We start from the raw sequence: 19,769 nt of genomic DNA on the forward strand, positions 1-19,769 counted from the left end.
AACTAAATTGCTGGAAGTTAATTTGACATAATTTGATAAACATGGTTACTGAAGGAGAGAAAGACCTACAGTAGTCAAACGCACTGGGCTAATAAATCTCTGAACTGTCATAAAAATTCCTTAAAACTGGAATTCTAGCATTACCTGAATCAGAAGATTTGGACTCACCTGGCAACCCACATAGCTCACTATATGATAAACAGGAGTAGGACAAGGTCAAGTGGTTAAGTGGATTAAATTTTATCTTTTCTCCTTTGAGATCCTGGTAGGAATCCAGTCTGAAATTAGTTTGTTGGGTCAATTCCCCAATGGACATCCCATAACTGAATACTGCTATAAAAGGCAACATAATCAGTATCTACTCTGGGGAAACTCAAGATTGATTTAGAAGTGAAAAATATGCCTCTTTCTCACTGAAAGGGTGCTCTTTCTAGGTCATGTTGCGATCATTTGTGTGGCTCTGTGGGGAGGTTCTTATAATGCCTGCATAATAATCTGTTGTGGGATGTCATAAATAAAAGGCTCAATTGTCAGTGCAGACATTCCTATAACCTTCACAAAATGCAAACTCTCTCTCCTCTAATCTAAACCACTACCTGTGTCTATTCTAGCTTAGCTGCATGCTGAACTGATAAATTTCAGCCACTGCACTTAATGGCTATTTTCAATTACAAAGCTAGGATTATCATTATTAGGAATTAGTTTCTCTGCCTTTATTTTTTTTACAATCTTTTGCCTAAAATGTAGATTTTTTGTGGTTGCATTTTTAAGATTTAAAGTCATGGGGATTCGGGAGATACTCATGAAAAGATACAGGCTAGTGACTTTTACTTCAAAGTATTCCCCATGAATATTAGCCTAAATTTGCATTGATTCTTGTGTTCTTGTGAAGATTAGGAGATGGATCTTTTCTAGTATAAGTATCCTTGGGTGAAAATATGTATCAAAAGTGTTCACATCCTTATCTAATCAGGAAAAAATAGCATGTTACTTTTCTGACCAATCACCACTAATCATCACAGCTCAAATTTCTAATTTGGAAAATCAGTTGCTTACAGCAAATTGCTCGTGATCAACTCAGAGAAGCTTAAACATAATTTTAAAGAACGTGCGGAATGTATTAGAGTAGCAAATAAATTCAAGGAAATTGCAATCTATTTACAGAGATATACCACGAATAGAAAGGCAAGGCTAAATTTGTTGGATACGTTGTGCTCCATGAATTATTCACTCAGATCTAGTGACAAGTAATAAAATGTCTCAATTCTTTTCTGAAATACACATTCTTTTATAGTTACTGAAAATGCAAATTGTAGAGGAATTTTTGTGTGCGCAAAAAGCTAGTTTACTGCTTTCTCCAATCAAAGTAAGTGATACATTCCAATTTATTATTGCTGTAGCAATTACATTTGTTACCCACAATAGACTCAACCCTGCTCCTATTGAAATCACTTTAAAGCACTGACTTCAGTAGGTATACAAGTCGGCCCCAAAGACCAACAGTGAAATCCCTACTTTAGTGGGACCAAGATTTCACCCCTCACTACACTGCGTGGAATGGAAGGAAAGCAGCAAAATGGTGCAGGATGCCTTAAGCAGCCTGCTCCCACACATTGTGACCCAGAGACCAAGGAAACTCCTCCATGCAAAAATCACTTGGTCAAGGCTCCAGGAAAGGACAACAACTGCATGGCATCAATTCCCCCGAAAAATGGGGATTACCTGTGTAGAATAATACTGACCAATCGGTAATGTTGTATGTACGTTTCCTGTCCTGATTTAAGAACCCACCCTCAGAGTAAGCCTCAAGTGAAAAGGCCATGAAAACAGGAGCACTTCAGGAGCCATGTTGCCATGGTGTGGGGGTTGGGGAAATTATGAAGACACCTCAGGGATGATCTTGGTCTCCTAACCAAGTGTCTTAACATCCACATGTATCTTGTGCTGCGGGATGGGGGAAGCAGATCCCATCCCCAATACAACTATTTGGAGGAAACTTCACCACTGAAAATTCATTGCATGTCTTAACCCTTACATGTTTTCTGTGCATAGGGGGCAATCTAAACCTGAACATATTTCCTTGTGACTCAGGAAAACCAATTTCTCTTGTACTCCTATTAGGGCACTTCCTCTTTATTCAGCAATGTTTCCAAAATAAATCAGACACATAGGAAAGAAATGGAAAAAATAATTACATTTAAAAACTACATTTTTTTACAAGGGACAAGAAATAAAATCATCTGAATTTTCTGAGGATGTAATTAGTCATTTTTATTACTTATTAACCTTTGGTGCTAGCAAATCGAGGCTATCGTATGACTGTTGTATCGTTACCGCTAACAACAATTAACTACTGTTCCTTTACTATACCTGCTGTTCTGCTGGCACTCACTGTAAATCCCACTGAAATCAATGGAAGGTTAGAGCACACTTGGGTAGGTTCATTCTACTGCAATGTATCTAGAATATTTGGAATCCATCAATGGTTAATATAGTACACAAATCTTGATAACTCCAGTGAGTTATCAGACATACAAAAACCTGGGAGACAATTCTTATTACATATATAGCAACATTTCCCATTTACAAATTCTTCTTGTCCAACACAAAATTTAAACCTTGTGACAGAGTGCTGAAAGCAAGCAGCTGACCCAGCACTCTGGTCACTTAGGCACTAAGTTTCACCCCAGAGAAACCCTGATTGAGGGACCAAAGACTTAATTACCTAATGGTCAAATGAGCTAAGGAGCTAATTACCCCATCAGCTGAGATGGTAGTTAAAAAGTACAGGAAGGAAGTGCAGAAGAGAGGGGCTAGTAGAGCCTAGGGGAAGCTAGGTCTCTGGCTGGTGAGATTGCTTCTGCTTCCTCTCCTTGGAGGAAGGGCTGAGGATTGAAAGACATTGTGCGTAGAATGTGATGGTGGCTTGGTGGTGGTAACAGAAAACTCACAGAGGTGTTGACAATCAAAAGATGTCCATGGCTGCTTGTGAGGAACTCCAGGGAAGGAGAGGGGCATCCCCAGTTACTGGCCCTAGGTTAGTTTCATAGTTCTTTCCTTTCTCATTCTGCCCCAGGCTCCCCATCCCATAAACTGTCTTCAATAGACCCATATAAAATACTAAAAATGGGATTAAACCAGAAGACTCTATCCAAACACCCCCAAAAGGGTTTAGAATTTGATCCCAGGTGCAAATTTTGCAGCCTGCTAAATCTCTATAATGGACCACACAAACTCTGAAGAGGAATAACACTTGGATTTTTTGTGGGATTATCAATCTGGATTTGGATGTGAATTTTGTGGTTGTCCAGAACTGCACAAATCAGTGCCATGGGAAGAATGAAAACTGCATATCCAAAGACCCAGAACTCTGAAGACTTCAAAAATCCAGATCTATATCCATATTTTACAAGTTCATATAAATTGTCACCTGGAACATATTTGGATGAACAACTGTTTTCTGCTTACACAAGTTTCTTTTTGTCGAGTATGATCTATAAAACCAAGGAAATGTGCTTCTTGTGAACTCAGGCTTAGCTTTGCTAGTAGTAAAAATGTATTGTTGTCTTTTGGACTTTCTCCAGTGGACTCAGTAAGGAGAGAAAGAGAGGGGAGGTAAAAAAAATATGGGGGGTGGGAGGGGAAATATGAAGGACAGAGAAAAGATAGAGGAGATTGCAATAAAGAGATACAGAGACAAAAAGATTGCCAAAGTAAAGGGCGGGAGGGAAATAGAAAAATAAGAGCACAACTGTAAACTACAGGACAAGGATGATGTCTCTCTGCATATACCTGCCATGGAAGCACCCCACTCTTAATTGGGACCTTTGGTCCCAATTACAGTATTGTATACTGTAATATAAATACAATCGTTTTAATATAATCATGAGAGATCAAAATTCATGAAATAGGGAAAATGTGAGCTAAATACAAAATTTAGGATAAAAAACACTAAATAAAAATTATAATTGCAGATCTGCTTGGAATCAATTTTCTGTGTTAACATGCTCTAAAACAAAGTACCTGGAAGAAAGAGAAGGAAAAACAGGGAAGGAGGAGGGTTGGGTCTGGAAAACAGAAATGGAAGACTCAGTAAGTAAACAAACACAAACAGAATGGAGAATAGTTTAAAAAAATGGGAATCCCATTGATCCAAGAATGGGAATTTTGCCAGGGATTTTAAGGTGCCAGGATTTCACCCCAGTAGCACAACAAGAGTGGTTTGTCCAAAATGTCTTTTCATTTAGAAATATTCCATACCAAAGATTAATCTTTCATATATTTTTCCACTACTTTAACAAAGAATACAATTACTTCAAAGCTGAGCAAGACTCATCTCAATCTGTGTCCTAAAAATGAGGGCTTGGGACCTGAAAGAAGAAATAATAAGAGAGGGCAAATCTTCCCACATATTGGCTTTAGTTCTCTGGCAGAAGGAAAAGGTGGGTATTTTAGACTTCAGTAGGACTTCCTGACATGCTTAAAGTCCAGAACATATACGTGTTAGCAGGATCAGAACCTTAAACCTTAACAAATCCTCTTTGTAGGGTAGATGTACATAACGGTATTGCCCTTTTTATACTGCAGACTTTCCCTCTTATTCAAGACTGTACTAAACAAACCCTGATTGTGATTTCATTGTTACTGGCATTTAACAATGAAATGCACCATAAGATCTATGCGCGAGACTGCTGCACATGTCAAATTCTGACAATGATTACTGACCTTTCATGTATGTAATGAGATTGGCTCTAAATAATTTAAATAAATAACTGAAATTATTCAGTTGAAAATGGCATTTTCATTGAGACAGAGACTGTTTCTATTACAAAAATATTAAGCAGCTATTTTATGAACCGGTGTCCTGGTCTTCACTATGATTTCTGTGGCCAGCGAAGCAGCTCTGGATTCTTTAATTATAAAATCTGGAGATACTGGTCTTTTATAATTGCTTCTGTGAATTGGGCATGAAGTGTCTTGTTTAATTATTTACTGAGCCAGCAGACTCTTTTGAAATACCAAACTAATGTAATTCTTATTTATAAAATATTCACAATAAAAAATAGGGGTTTTTACATCAAAAATATAACTTAATTTTTATAAAATATTTTGATCTGTCAAGTTTCAGATGAAAATGGACAAACGTGTTTAATCTCTGTGCTCTCCACCAATATCAGAAATGGAAGGGAGCAAACACACACACACACACAGCAAGGAAGGAAAGGAACAGAAACTACACAATACGCTCATTCGGAGCTGGCAGTCGGCCTTTAGTATGTCTCTTTAAAATGTCTTTCTAGTTGTCCACTGTATCAGAGGATGTGGCTGGCCTGCAGTGGAAGCGGCGAGCTAAAGTACAGATGCTTTAGGCAGCATGCCCTCACACATTTTATGGCAGAAAACTCCACAAAAGTGAATGATGTTTTCCTCTCTGCAGTTCTTCCCTCCCTCAGAGGTAGTAAGAATGGGGAGCAAAGCTAAAAAGCCAATGGCAGCATTGACACTGAGCCAGCTTGGGTATGTATAGTATATACAATTAAACCAGGTTAAAGCAAACCATAGTCAAGACCAAGAACTGTCTTATTTGCAGCCTGCCTGATAGGCCCCATCTGTTTATTCCTCCGGTGCTGTATTTTTATTGAGGATCACCTCACAATTTCAGTGTCTGTAGAGCACAGTCATAGCAAGTTAAGAAGCACTGGATTTTAAAGGCAGCCCAGTGGGCTTGGGAAGATCCTCAAAAGCCTGACGTTAAGCAGGCACAGGCTGCACTCAGCTTCACCTCAGGGCATATTTAAGTCTCCAGCAGTCCAAGTACTAGATATGATGTCTGAGTTAGAGATTTCAGTTTAAGACGACATGCAAATTTTAGACAGACAAGGCTCCAGCTACCCCTGCTCTCAACTGCTTCTTTTCTTGGACTCGTTCCCTCTTTCGCCTACAGATTCCTTCCCTCGCTGTAAGATTTACACCAACAAGGGAAAATACAGCACTATCAACAGGCAGCCTCTGATACTGTATTATACAATTCAATAAAACACATGACATATCAAAACTGGAACTAAGCAAACACTGCAGACGCTTGCAGGAAAGAGTTAAGGAGTCTATTAAATGCCAACAAATACTGGCCCACTGAAAGATGGCAACACAATGCCCCATTTTAGTATCTGGAAACGAACAACAAAAGAAATTACTTAGATAAAGTACATCAGGCATGTAACTAACCTTATAGAGTAAAGGTGATTGTCCTAGCTTCAGAAGTGCGATTTTATTGGTCACATTTCTCATGGCTTGAATCAGGACTAAATCTTCTACAGTCCCATACTGCACATCAATGACTTCTGCCTGTAAAGAGAAACGTAATTAAGGCTCTATTGTTTGCCATTTACCATTAATGCTTGTCCATGGTGCATTAGTCAGCACAAGAGGGAAGTAAATTCTACTGGGCATTAGCATGTGGCGCACTGACTGGCCTGTGTGGACCCTGCTAGTGTGCACTAAAAGTTCCCTAGTGCAGAGTAATGTCATCCTGCATTAGGTACCTTTTAGCGTGCAACATGCTAGCATGCATTAGAATTTACACCCCTTAGTCACACTGTGTAAACAAGAATTTAGTGCCACTAAAACAAAATTACCTGTAGAGCAACAAAGTGTTCGATCAAAGTTCTATAATTAACTTATCTCTATTTCCTAATCATGTTTAAAACTCCAAAGGGCTTGAGAATTAAACATGACTGGTTAAATACACTTCTTTCAGCCCAATTTTCCATCACAATCATTGACTGTGATTTAAGGAGCCCAACAATTTTCACCTATGATAGTGATTTGGCAATGATTCTTTTAATCTAAATTCATTAATGTAAATATAACATTCCATGCTCTACACTCACCGGAGTTGTAGGATCTAAAATCAACAGAATTATGCAGATGCAACCAGAACTGGGAAATCTGCTAATTCATTTTTGAAGTGAAATCACAGATTCATATAATACTTCAGATAAGCAAAAATGATTATATTAGTCACTCAGCATAATACCCTAATTCCCCCCAACCTGCCACATTTGTCTTGTGAGATATGGTTCATATGGCTCTTGAGCTATCTATCTATAGCATTAAAAACCCTGTTTCTAATTATCTATCCATCATCCAGGCATTTATAATGAGATTATCTCCGCAGTATTTGAAAGACCACCTCTGAAAATCTGCCATTAAAAATGGGCTTTAAAAAATTGTGGGAGATTTCCCACGTATGTGTAACCCAGCCCATGTGGAGTCTATACTTCCTTATTGAGCTATTGCATAAGGACACTGTGAGGCCTTACTAAAAAGTGTTTGTAGAGGGCTATCTAAGTCAAAATATTATTAAGCCAAAGCACTAGGAGGGGTGGAAAAATAACTCACAAATTCTTTTTATACTGGAGGATTTCTTTTCTCCCTTCCCTCATAATTCAAGAATGACTAAAGAGATTTTGCTCATTGCTTCCGCAAAAATTCACTTTTGGGCAGAGACGAAGCATGGAGGAATGTCAGCCTTATGTTGTCATTTTGGAATATTGTCCAAATATTGTTGTTGTCAGGACTAGTGATTAGAATATATCCTGTGACCGCTATACAGAAATACATTGCCAAGAAATCAATCATACAAACAGCTATAAATCAATGCAGTACAAGAACATTCTTTCAATGTAATAATAATAATTAATAACAACCACCAAATGCCCCTCAGGGAAACTGAATAAAATCAAAAGAATTTATCAAAGTAAGATTCAAATAATCCATAGAGGAACTGTACAGTACAAAAGGGACTTACCTCTTAGTAAGCCAATTTTGGGCAATTGCAAAACCTTAACTTTAGTAAATTTAAAGGTCACAATTTTCAAATGTAGATATCTAAACAAACCTATTTTTAGAAGCTGATTGTGGATGCTAAGCACTTTGAAAATCAGGCTATTTAGTTAGATACTTAAATATATATGGAATTAGGCACCTACATCTGAAAAATTTGACTGAAATCTATATCTCAAAGTCTGAGTTGAACTGGTAAGAAACCAATGTCTTAAAGCCCCTTTGTTCTGGAGTTTATTCTTCACTAAATTTTCAAAGTAACAAGTTTCTTTCTAAGGCCCTGTCTACACTGGCAAGTTTCTGCGCAGTAAAGCGGGTTTCTGTGCTGTAATAGTAACGAGTTGCCGGCTCTACAAAGAGCTGGACGCGATACTCGGTGGCGACGCCACCTCCACTGCGAAGGCCCCTGTGGATACTTTGTTGGCTCATGTGCCAATCGAGAGTGGATTGAGCCAGGAGGAGGAAATCTTGGATGAAGAAGGGGAGGAGGACCCAGAGGCAGAGGATGGCTCAGAGGCCAGAGATGAATGCAGTCAGGAGCTCCTTTCTACCCCAGAGGAGCCTAGCCAGTCACAGCAATCAGATTTTGGCGAAGCGCAAACAGGAGACTAAGATCCTGGTAAGTGGATCTGATTTGGGGAATTGCTGAAGCAATTTGTTGGGGCAGGAGGGTTGCAGAAATCAGGCTTGTCTCCCACCGCATGCCGATTCTGAATGGTGGAACAGGCTATTGATAGACTCCCTCACTTCATGGGAATCTCCCTCAGAGACCTCCAGGAAACTGTCTCGGAGATACTGGGCAATCCACTGCTGCAGGTTCCTCGGCAGAGCTGCTTTGTTTCATTCCCCATTAATGCTAACTTTCCCCCACCACTGTGCCATCACAGGAGAGCGGGGGGGACCATTGCTGCACACAGGTGAGCCATATAGGGGTCGGTGTGGAAGCCGCAGGCTTGGAGAAGACCCTCCCTTGATTCCCTGCTCACCCTCAGCAGCTAGATATCTTCCATAATGATCACATCCTGTGGAAAGTGTGGGGACAGGAATGATTATCAAGCCCCCCCTACAGTGCTGGCTGTCCCCAAGAGCCATGTTCCTAGTGTACAGCAGGGACCGAGAAGAGTGATTCACCCTGCCCTTGCAGCTACTCACCCTTTTGGGGGTCTTGTGGTTCATAGTCTCAAGTTGCAGTGGGGACGTTTAGGTTTAGGTTGGATATTAGGAAAAACTTTCTCACTAGGAGGGTGGTGAAACACTGGAATGCGTTACCTAGGGAGGTGGTGGAATCTTCTTCCTTAGAAGTTTTTAAGGTCAGGCTTGACAAAGCCCTGGCTGAGATCATTTATTTGGGGACTGGTCCTGCTTTGAGCAGGGGGTTGGACTAGATGACCTCCTGAGGTCCCTTCCAACCCTGATATTCTATGATTCTATGTGTGCTTGCCTGGGGTCAGCCAGTTAGTGACAGGTGTGTGAGTACTGGTTGTGTTTTAAAGCATTGGATCAGTGTTATCTGTATTGCAAACAATACTGCTTCTGTAAAATCTTGCATTTAAACTTCACAGAGATGACTTTAGGAGGCCAGCCTCCCTTATTGGTGGCAGAACGGTTGTACAGATTTAGAAAGCGGCCACGAAGAACTCAGGAGGACTTTCTGCATGAGGTTATAATGCACTCCGCTGAGAAACAGGACTTGAAGGATTGGCAAGACAGCAAGAGGGGCTGAAAGGAAAACGCGGAACACCATAAAGAAGCCATGGAGTGGCTCTTAAATGTTATGGAATGTCACGTGGATGCACTCCAGGCAATACTAACTCTTCAAACCGAGAAGCTCCGCGCCTACCCTCCCCTGCAGCTGCTGTCACAAAACTCTTTCCCCTGTGCCTCCCCACCCCCACCCCCACACTCTTATCAACCTCCTGGCTCCACTCTCTACCCACTGCATTCCACTCCTCCCTCCTCACAGTCCAGCAGTATGGACTCCCACTACCCACTGCACTCAACACCCATCCCTCTGCAATTTGGCCCTGCTGAAGCACAGCACCCACTGCATTGTACTCTAAAGGAGAAGGTTGGGTATGATCCCTGGACATACACTAATCTGTAGCTGTCCCGGGACCTCTCCTCCTCTGAAGACCTTCCCTTCCTGCATCCTTCTCCCTGCTGATGTATTTTTGTCATTTGACTCTCTCCTCCGTTTGTCTTTTAATAAAAGAATTGTGTTGGTTTGAAAGCACTCTTTATGCTATTAAGTGAAAGCAAAAGGAGCACTGCAAAGCAATATGCAATTATATTAAACCCCCTTATTGCATCATGTGTACCAGTCACCTCCTAGCATTACAAGCATTGCAATCCCGAGCGTAGGAGCAAATATTAGTGGCTTTCAGCTTCAAATTGCTGCCTCAAGGCATCCCTGATCCTTATGGCCCGGTGCTGTTCCCCTCTAATAGCCCTGGTCTCTGGCTGTTCAAACTCAGCCTCCAGGTGCTAAGCCTCTGCGGTCCAGTCCTGAGTGAAGCTTTCATCCTTTCCTTTGCAAATATTATGGAGCATACAGCATGCGGCTAAAAGCATAGGAATATTGTCATCAGCCATGTCCAACTTCCCATACAGGCATCGCCAGCAGGCTTTTAAATGGCTAAATGCAAACTGAACAGTCATTCTGCACTTGCTCAGCCTGCTGTTGAACCACTCCTTGCTGCTGTCAAGTTGCCCCATGTATGGCTTCTTAGGCCACGGCATTAAGGAGTAGGTGGGGTCTCCCAGGATCACAATGGGCATTTTGATTTCCCCTATGGTGATCTTCTGGTCTGGGAAGAAAGTCCCTGCTTGCAGCTTCTTGAACAGGCCAGTGTTCTGAAAGATTTGTGTGTCATGCACCTTTCCGGACTAGCCTGTGTTAATGTTCATGAAATGCCCACGGTGATCTACAAGCGCTTGGAGAACCATTGAGAAATACCCCTTGCGATTAATGTACTCAGTGGCTAGGCAGTCTGATGTCAGAATTGGAATGTGCATGCCCCTCCCATTCCATCGCCCCTCCACAATTAGGGAAGCCCATTTGTGCAAAGCCATCCACAATGTCACGCACGTTGCCCAGAGTCACGGTCTTTCAGAGCAGGATGCAATTAATGGCCCTGCACACTTTGATCAATACGACTCCAATGGTCAACTTTCCCACTCCGAACTGTTTAGCGACTGATCAGTAGCAGTCTGGCATAGACAGCTTCCACAGTGGAATCGCCACGTGCTCCTCCAGCAACAGGGCAGCTATCATTCTTGTGTCCTTGCACTGCAGGGCTGGGACGAGCTCATCACACAATCCCATGAATGTGTCTTTCCTCATGAAAAAGTTCTGTAGCCACTGCTTGTCATCCCAGACGTGCATCACGACGTGATCCCAAGACTCAGTGTGTGTTTCCTGAGCCCAAAAGCAGTGTTCCACTGTGGTCAGCACCTCCGTGAATGCCACAAGCAATCTCATGGCATAGCTACTTTGCATGGCGAGAACAACGTTGCATTCCTCTTGATCAGACCAAGCAGCATAATGGTCAGCAGTTTGGGATCCATTCCTGCAGCCCGAAGAGGCAGGGCAGGGTGCACAGTACACAAATCATTGAAAGATAGTGCCAAATGCGAACGGAAGCACAGAGATTGCTGGGATGTGAAGCAAGGCATCACGGGGCACTGGGACTGGACCCAGGATACTCCGTGACCCCCTCCATCTTCCCACAAGTCTTAGCGGCAAAACAGAAAGAGGTATTCTGTGGGATAGCTGCCCAGAGTGCACCGCTCCAAATACCGCTGCAAGTGCCGCAAGTGTGAACATGCTATTGCGCAGGCAGCTGGCAGTTTGAACACACAACAGCGGTTTTCCTTCCGTGCTCTCTGAGCGGCACTGTAACTGCTGGAGCTGTAACTTTGCCAGTGTAGACGCGTGCCCTAAGTATGCCATGTATAGTGAGCGCTGCCAAAACCATGATCTTGACATGCCATACAATGTAATAAAATGCTTCAGCAACAAATAGACATTATCTTTAAAAATCAAATACTGAAATACAAGGGCAGAAAAATCTTATACTTTGCACAGGTGATTTTTTAAAATGTGTTGTTTCTAATATCTAGAGAGCATGAGAACTACTTACTAAGAAAACACAAATGGGAGGTATAGTTCAGCTAAAATTTAAAGTACATTATTAGTGTTGTGAACATGTTATTTGAGAGAGATGACGAAAGCAGAGTTGAAGAGGTTTTCAAGAGAGTGGAACATATTTCATGTTTTTACCTACACAGATAATCCCAACTGAAAAATCTCTCAGAAGGAACATGAGCATAAACCACCCCTGAAAACAAAGAATTCACTAATGTACTATATAGAAGTTTACACAAAATTTTACATCATTCTATAGCTCCCAATTTTTCTTTCATAAAGTGCCCTTAGAAAATACATACTATATACAATAATTACTTGGAGTCTCAAAAGCCATAATGGTTTGAGAGGTTATAATAAAAATATATATGCTGCATTCTGAGGAGGCCTCTGATATAGTTCCTTTGTGAAATGTGCCTTTTCCACTTATCCTCAAGCAAACTGAATATCATAGCTTTCACCGCTCAGATGAGAAAAAACGCATTTAATTTTCCCCAGGCACAAATCCATATACAAAGATATAATAGGGTAAACTGTCAATCCATTTGCTTCTGCAACATGCCTTTGTGAAAATGAGGTGCTCATTTATATTCATAAGAATGGCCCTACTGAGTCAGACCAAAGATCCATCTAGCCCAGTATTCTGTCTTCCGACAGTGGCCAATGCCAGGTGCCCCAGAGGGAATGAATAGAACAAGTAATCATCAAGTGATCCATTCCGTAGCTCATTCCCAGCTTCTGGCAAACAGAGGCTAGGGACACCATTCCTGCCCATCCTGGCTAATAGCCATTGATGGACCTATCCTCCATGAATTTATCTAGTTCTTTTTTGAACCCTGTTATGGTCTTGGCCTTCACAAATCCTCTAGCAAGGAGTTCCGCAGGTTGACTGTGCACTGTGTGAAGAAATACTTCCTTTTATTTGTTTTAAACCTGCTGCCTATTAATTTAATTTGGTGACCCCTAGTTCTTTGGTTTGAGAAGAAGTAAACAACACTTTCTTATCTACAACAAGGAGACCGGTGGCACCTTAAAGACTAACAGATCTAAAGACTAATCTGTTAGTCTTTAAGGTGCCACCAGACTCCTTGTTGTTTTTGTGGATACAGACTAACACTGCTACTCCCTGATACTTGACTTCCTTATCTACTTTCTCTACACCAGTCATGATTTTATAGACCTCAATCTATTAATCTCTCCTCATACTGAAGCCGTTCCATACCCCTAATCATTTTTGTTGCCCTTTTCTGAACCTTTTCCAATTCTAATATATCTTTTTTGAGATAGGACGACTACATCTGCACACAGTATTCAAGATGTGGGTGTACCATGGATTTATATAGAGGCAACATGATATTTTCTGTCCTATTTGCTATCCCTTTCTGAAATATTCCCAGCATTCTGTTCACTTTTTTGACTGCCGCTGCACATTGAGTGGATGTTTTCAGAGAACTATCCACAATGACTCCAAGATCTCTTTCTTGAGTGGTAACAGCTAATTTAGACCCCATCATTTTTATATGTATACTGGGATTATACTTTCCAATTTGCATTACTTTGCATTTATCAACATTAAATTTCATCTGCCATTTTCTTGCCCAGTCACCCAGGTTTAAGAGATCCTTTTGTAGCTCTTCACAGTCTGCCTAGGTCTTAACTATCTTTAGTTCAAGATGCCTCTTCTTGTATCATTCCTCCTAAGTATTCTTAGTTAGACAATCCCACCTCTCACTTCCCTTTGTAGAAAAGAACTATAAGTGTGCACAGCTTGCTATTTACATAGTTCTTGCTTCACAAGTTATGAACTAACTTCCTGGTGAATGCTGTATCTTGATCTAAGACACCATATATTGTGCTTTTCTAAGTAAATACGTGATCTCGCCAAGAACTAATTGATTGAAAAGTCTTACAAAAACATTATTTATAGGTACCAAGATGGTGCTCACTGCTGTCCATAATACCAAGGAATACATGATTTTTTGCTGCAAGGAGTTTACAATGTAAATTAAAGGTAGGGAAGAGCTCAAGTTAATAAACTATTCTCACGAAAAACCTCCAGACATAAGGGTGTAATCCACTTAACTAAGAACAGTTGTTGGGTACAATATATGTTAAGGCATGGGAATGGTTAATTATAAAAGGCAATTTAATTATTTTTCTTCCACTTGAAGGAACTGTGAAAGTTCATTATATTAAGGGTCCTTCTTATGTGAGTGGATCACCTAGGGCTTCTGTCAGTATCTTGATTCTAGGAATATTCATGCCCCCTGCATTTCCCTATAACTTCCAACTGGTTTTCTTGCTGTCACTTCTCTTTGATATCTCATTTCACCTTTTGGGGGATTTGGATAAACCAAATGCTTTTGTCTACTAACCTGAATCACCAAATCTGAGTACTGAAGTAAAATGTCATATGTAGTCAATGGGTGCCCTTAAAAGATATTGCTAAAAAGTTTGTGTAACAAAACCTCATTGAGGCAAATGACTACATTGCACTAAAATCTAGTACTGAAGTTACAAAGTGCTGAAAAGAAACATACGTTATGTAAAACCATACAACAAAAAGACAACTACTGCTAAGGAAATTACTAATCAAGAGAGTTAGTAACAAAACCATATACATTTGGTAGTACACAGATGAACATTGGGGGTTATAAGTGTGTTTGGTGTAACTCTGCTATACTCATTGACTCCAGTAGAGTTTTTATGAGGGAAGAATTTTGTCCTTGGGGGAAAAAAGTAATTATTTTTATTGATTTTCATAAACAAAGACAGAGGATGAGAGAGCTGGAACTGACTGCCTATGGCCTCTCCAGCTGCCACCATCCACTGCCCAAAAGCAGTTCAGACATAGTGGAGAATTATGGCCATAGAGAATAAAACACCACTAGATCTGTTATTGAGGAGATTTAACTATTCTAAATCTACCTTCCAACTTTTTGTCCTGCCTTTTACCTTGTCCTAAAAAGTCTTTTGATGTAGTGGGCATGATTCCTGTCTCTCTCTAAGTTGGAGCAAAAACAGGCACATGATGCAAACAGCGTCAGAGAGAAGGAGGAGAAGATAGATGATGAAGGATTTTTTTCCCCAAAGATAGGTTATTGTTTCTTGTTTCTGCGGGAAAATAAATCCAACCATATTTTCATTGACCCACGCCAGATTTAAAAAACAATAATATAAAAGTTGTTCTTCTAAACTTATTTCCACCCCCCATGACACACAAAAACACTAACTCGCTCGCCCCCCCCAAACTCACTATGCTTATAAATGTTCCAAGATAGACTACCCCCTGAGTCTTGTAGGGAGTTTTGCATTGTCTATTTAGTTCATAAGCAATTCACAATAGGAACTCTATGACCTCACATGCTGTGTCCAGTCAGCAAATAATAATAATATTACATCTGGTATCTTTCATAGCTATCCTTTCATCTATTCATGGGTCATCTGGAAGGGCTTGATACACTTTCAGATAAACTTCAGATCATTGCAGAGAGAGATCCCTTTATCAAAGTCCCCAGTTTAAAGCATAGCGATAAAGGTCAAAGTTTTCAATTTCATTTATAAGGGAACATTTGCCAAGGGTAAATACTAATACTAACCTGGGCCTGATTCTGATCTTATTTACACTGGTATGAATGAGGCGTCACCCCTAGTGCAGATAATGGAGTTATTTCGACCTTTGTTGCTCCTGTGCTGCTGACACACTGGGCAGTCCAGTTCCTGCACTGATTACAGTTGCTCTCTAGTTGTGGTATTTCTGTCCAGCACATTCAATATCCTCTGTCACAGTCTTCTGCCAGTTCTTCCTTGGACTCCCTTATTTTCTCTTTCCTCCCTTCGGTACCAAATTCAGTGCTTGTTTAGCATGTCTCCCATCTTCCGTACGGTGCATATGTCCCAACTACTTGAGCCGTCTTTCTTTGATGATATTTTCTATCGTGTCCTGCTCTGTCAGCTCCCTTGTTCTCATATTTCTTGTTCTGTCGTTCCATGAAATTTATGATATCTTCCTCTGCTATCTGCGATAGGCACCCTCCCCATTTTTTTTTGTTAGCCACTTTCAGCGGCCAAGTCTCTGCTCTGTACAATCAGATAGTATAATCTTACCTTCAATTTGGTGTGGAGACCTCTTCCAGCAGGTGTTGTTCATCATTCCAAAAGTAGTTTGCTTTTCCTAATCTTGTATGAATATCTTTATCACAAACACCTTCAAATCTCATCACACTCCTCAGATAGAACTCTTCTACCTGTTTGATTTCTTTTCCATCCACGTACACTTTTGCATCTTTTGTCCACTTTCCTCTTTTTGTCTTCTATGCATTTATTTTCAGTCAAATTTTTGCTGCTTACTGTTCTACTTCTGAAGTAAGGCCACTCGTTCTGTTCCAAGTCATACTTAGTAAAGCAATGTTGTTGGCAAAGTCAAGGTCACATAACTCTCCGCTAACCATTTTACACCACCTACCCCTTCACTCAGTCTATTGCTAATGCAAAGAAGATTGTTGATAACACACCCTGGCCTGTACCTGACCTCACTGTGCATCTTCTTCTATCACATAAACTCCTTATTATGATGATCAATTTATCTGTTATCCCATACTATCTAGCAATATTTCATGGATTCTCTGTCTCTCTGACTTTCTTAAAGTCAATAAAGTTTTTGCCAATTAGTATATTTTTCAGTGATCTGGCAAAGAGTGAATATTTGTTGACAACATAATCTACCTGGATGGAACCCACCTTGTTCTTCTAATATCATTTTATCCACTGCCTTCTTTATTCTATTAAGCATAATGGTAGCCAATACTTTGTCCAGGATTGGTAGCAGAACAATACCTCTATAGATTGAGCAATGAGTAAGATCACCCTTTTTTGGCAATGCCATGATGATACCATCTTTCATGATACCTTAGTGTCAGTGGAGTTGCACTTATGTAAAATCAGCATGAGACTTGATTCAGGCCATTAGTAGCAGAAAGGTACTGAAACCTTTAGAACATTTACAGGAAATTATAGACTTGGGAGCCTTAATCAGTAGTTGAACATCCAACAACCATAAAAATGTCTCAGCATATTCTTCAAAATGATCAGAGTTAGGGTGATTTTTTTTAAGGCAAAACAATCACTACCTCTGGATCAGATATGGTTGCTCTCTCTCCACTTAACCTCCAACTTCTAACTACCCAGGACTTTCTCTTCTATCAGCTCCTCTTTACATGTCTTGGAGATGGACCAGAACTACAAAGTCTAGGTCTATTTGGATCCCAGGGTTTTGGTTCTCTTTTCTTGTGGTTGTATTGAAGCAGTCATAGCTATGACATCTTATTGCTCCGTACGAAACAAGTAGGGCAGCCCTAGGTTCTATCACACTGAAAACTCAAAATGCATCCGATGAAGTGAGCTGTAGCTCACGAAAGCTTATGCTCTAATAAATTTGTTAGTCTCTAAGGTGCCACAAGTACTCCTTTTCTTTTTGCGAATACAGACTAACACGGCTACTACTCTGAAAACTGAAAACTCTGTATTATAATCTTCATCAATTTATTTATACCTACTTAAGTTTTGCAAGCCAGTATGAATAGATATGGTGTCCTGTTTCATGAAGTAATCTGTCCCCTAGTCTGTGAGTTAAAATACTTGTTACTCCTATCTGTGAATAATTGCACATCCTACAAAAGATTTATCAGACCAGGTTACACTGCAATTTCAAGGTTATTAGTATCTCACTCAGTGAGTAGTCTCCTTGACTTCAGTGGACCTTCTTGTAGAAAAAGGTTCTACTGAATGTGACTAAGAGTATTAGAATCTGGCCCATTATGTCTGTTTAGAGTAGAAAGGGATTTTTCACACCCAAAATAGATATAAAACTGCACACAGCATTGCATCCCACCTAAAATCAGTAATCTGCTCAGGCACAGACAGTCCAATGCTTTATGGAAGACAAAAACAACTTTGTATTTCCCGGAGCTGAAAGTTTTGGTAGTGAACTTGGCCTTCACAGTAGGTTGAACTTACATATCTGTATAATATATTGACCTCCTTGAAAACATCTTTAATCAGCTACATTCCATTTAGTATTCTACTGAGGGTAAATCTCCTGAAGTTCAACGTTTTTCCTTGTTCCCAATTTTTAGAATGACATTGTGAATATTTTTCACATTTATACTAGTTTTCTTTTTCTTTTTTTTAATTCCAAGGGTTACTGAATTACAATCAAAACATATTTCTAGCCAAGAGGAAGAAACTGTGCTATGTACTAGGGATGCACGACTGCCACAAAATCTAAACCTACATAAGTGAGCACTCCCCCAGGTAATCTTTTGATATCTGTTTTTATTCTTTCTGTTGTATGCTTCATATTTTCATCCTACTTATTTATTATTCTTTTCTCTCTGCTCCTCTGTCCCCAGTCCTTTTCTTCTACAGTTTCTTAGCTGATGGCAAACCTAATATTTGTGTCAAACTTTTGAACACACAAAATACAATTGAGTTTAAAATGAGGAAAACATTGCTTCCGTATCTTTTCTAAACAGATATAATATACAAATTCTGGCTTTTTGTTTAAGCTAAAACCAGACATTTCTACCTCTGATGAATTTACATTCAGGTAATTACCTTTAATTTTTACACATAAATGGGTCTCTCAAACAAACAACTTTGCCTTTGTTACAAATCATTGAAGAATATGGGGAATTTTCAGACTTAAACACATCATCAGCAATTTTCACTTTAAAGACTTTAAACTCTGTTCAGAAATGTCTGATTATCAGCCATCTCCCAAAGTTCACTAGTCTGACATAAACTTGTAACCTCTCGAATTATTTTTTGCTCTGTTGGCCCATTGTAATTTGCATCTCTCTCCTTATAACAATTTAATGGACTGATATATTGTCAGTGATAATAAGCAGAAATAACAACCTAAAGTTACCACCTGTCTTGATATGGGAATAATTATTCATATAATGCAAAAGGCCCTCAATTACACAGGCTAAACTAGAACTTATGGCCACTGTAAATTAATGAAAACAAAAGGAAAAACCCGCAAAAGTCCATCTAATAAAAACATAAAAGAAAAATGTTCTCTTCAGGGGGTGCAACTTCCTTACAAATAAATATAATATATTGTTTGAGGATGGGGTGTATAATGTATGTAGTTATATAGGCGTGAATTCGAGCTGGTTGAAAACATTTCAACAGAGCAATTTTCCATGGGAAAATGATGTTTCGGCAATATTGAAATGTTTCCTGGCAACTGTCAATTTCAATGAAATTTGACTGAAAAGTTTTGAAACAATTCATAGCATTTTGTGTCAACTTTCTTATTTTTATTTTTACTTCTATATTGTGTATATTATATTTACATATAATATTTACTATTACATTATAATGTTTGAATATTATCAGAACATCTCAGCATAACAAGGTCATTTATATGCTTCTCAATTTAAATATTTCAGAACTTTCATTCCATTTTCCAACCAACCCTACACACACAAACACACACACACACACAAGTATAAGTATGTGTATGCATACACATTGATACTGTATTATATATAGTTATATACGTGTGAGTATGTGTGCAGATAGAAAGATAATATGCATCTATAAAGATATAGCTACACATACGTGTAAAGAATGAGATCATCTACTATTTCAAGAAAACAACGAGGAGTCCGGTGGCACCTTAAAGACTAACAGATTTATTTGGGCATAAACTTTCATAGGTAAAAACCATTTCTTCAGATGCATGGAGTGAAAATTACAAACAAATATA

The 19,769-nt window shown here is 39.6% G+C and overlaps 1 protein-coding gene across 1 annotated transcript in view; it reads right to left on the reverse strand.

The window, feature by feature from the left end:
• NAALADL2 (N-acetylated alpha-linked acidic dipeptidase like 2) overlaps positions 1-19,769 on the reverse strand; it is a 901,987-nt gene that overhangs the window by 359,576 nt on the left and 522,642 nt on the right. Inside the window, exon 6 of the mRNA XM_043492184.1 lies at positions 6,226-6,345. Within this exon, the coding sequence (XP_043348119.1) occupies positions 6,226-6,345 (120 nt within the window). The remainder of the gene's footprint in view (positions 1-6,225; positions 6,346-19,769) is intronic.

The sequence above is a fragment of the Dermochelys coriacea genome, chromosome 9 (genome assembly GCF_009764565.3).
Source record: "Dermochelys coriacea isolate rDerCor1 chromosome 9, rDerCor1.pri.v4, whole genome shotgun sequence".
Lineage (NCBI taxonomy): Eukaryota > Metazoa > Chordata > Testudines > Dermochelyidae > Dermochelys > Dermochelys coriacea.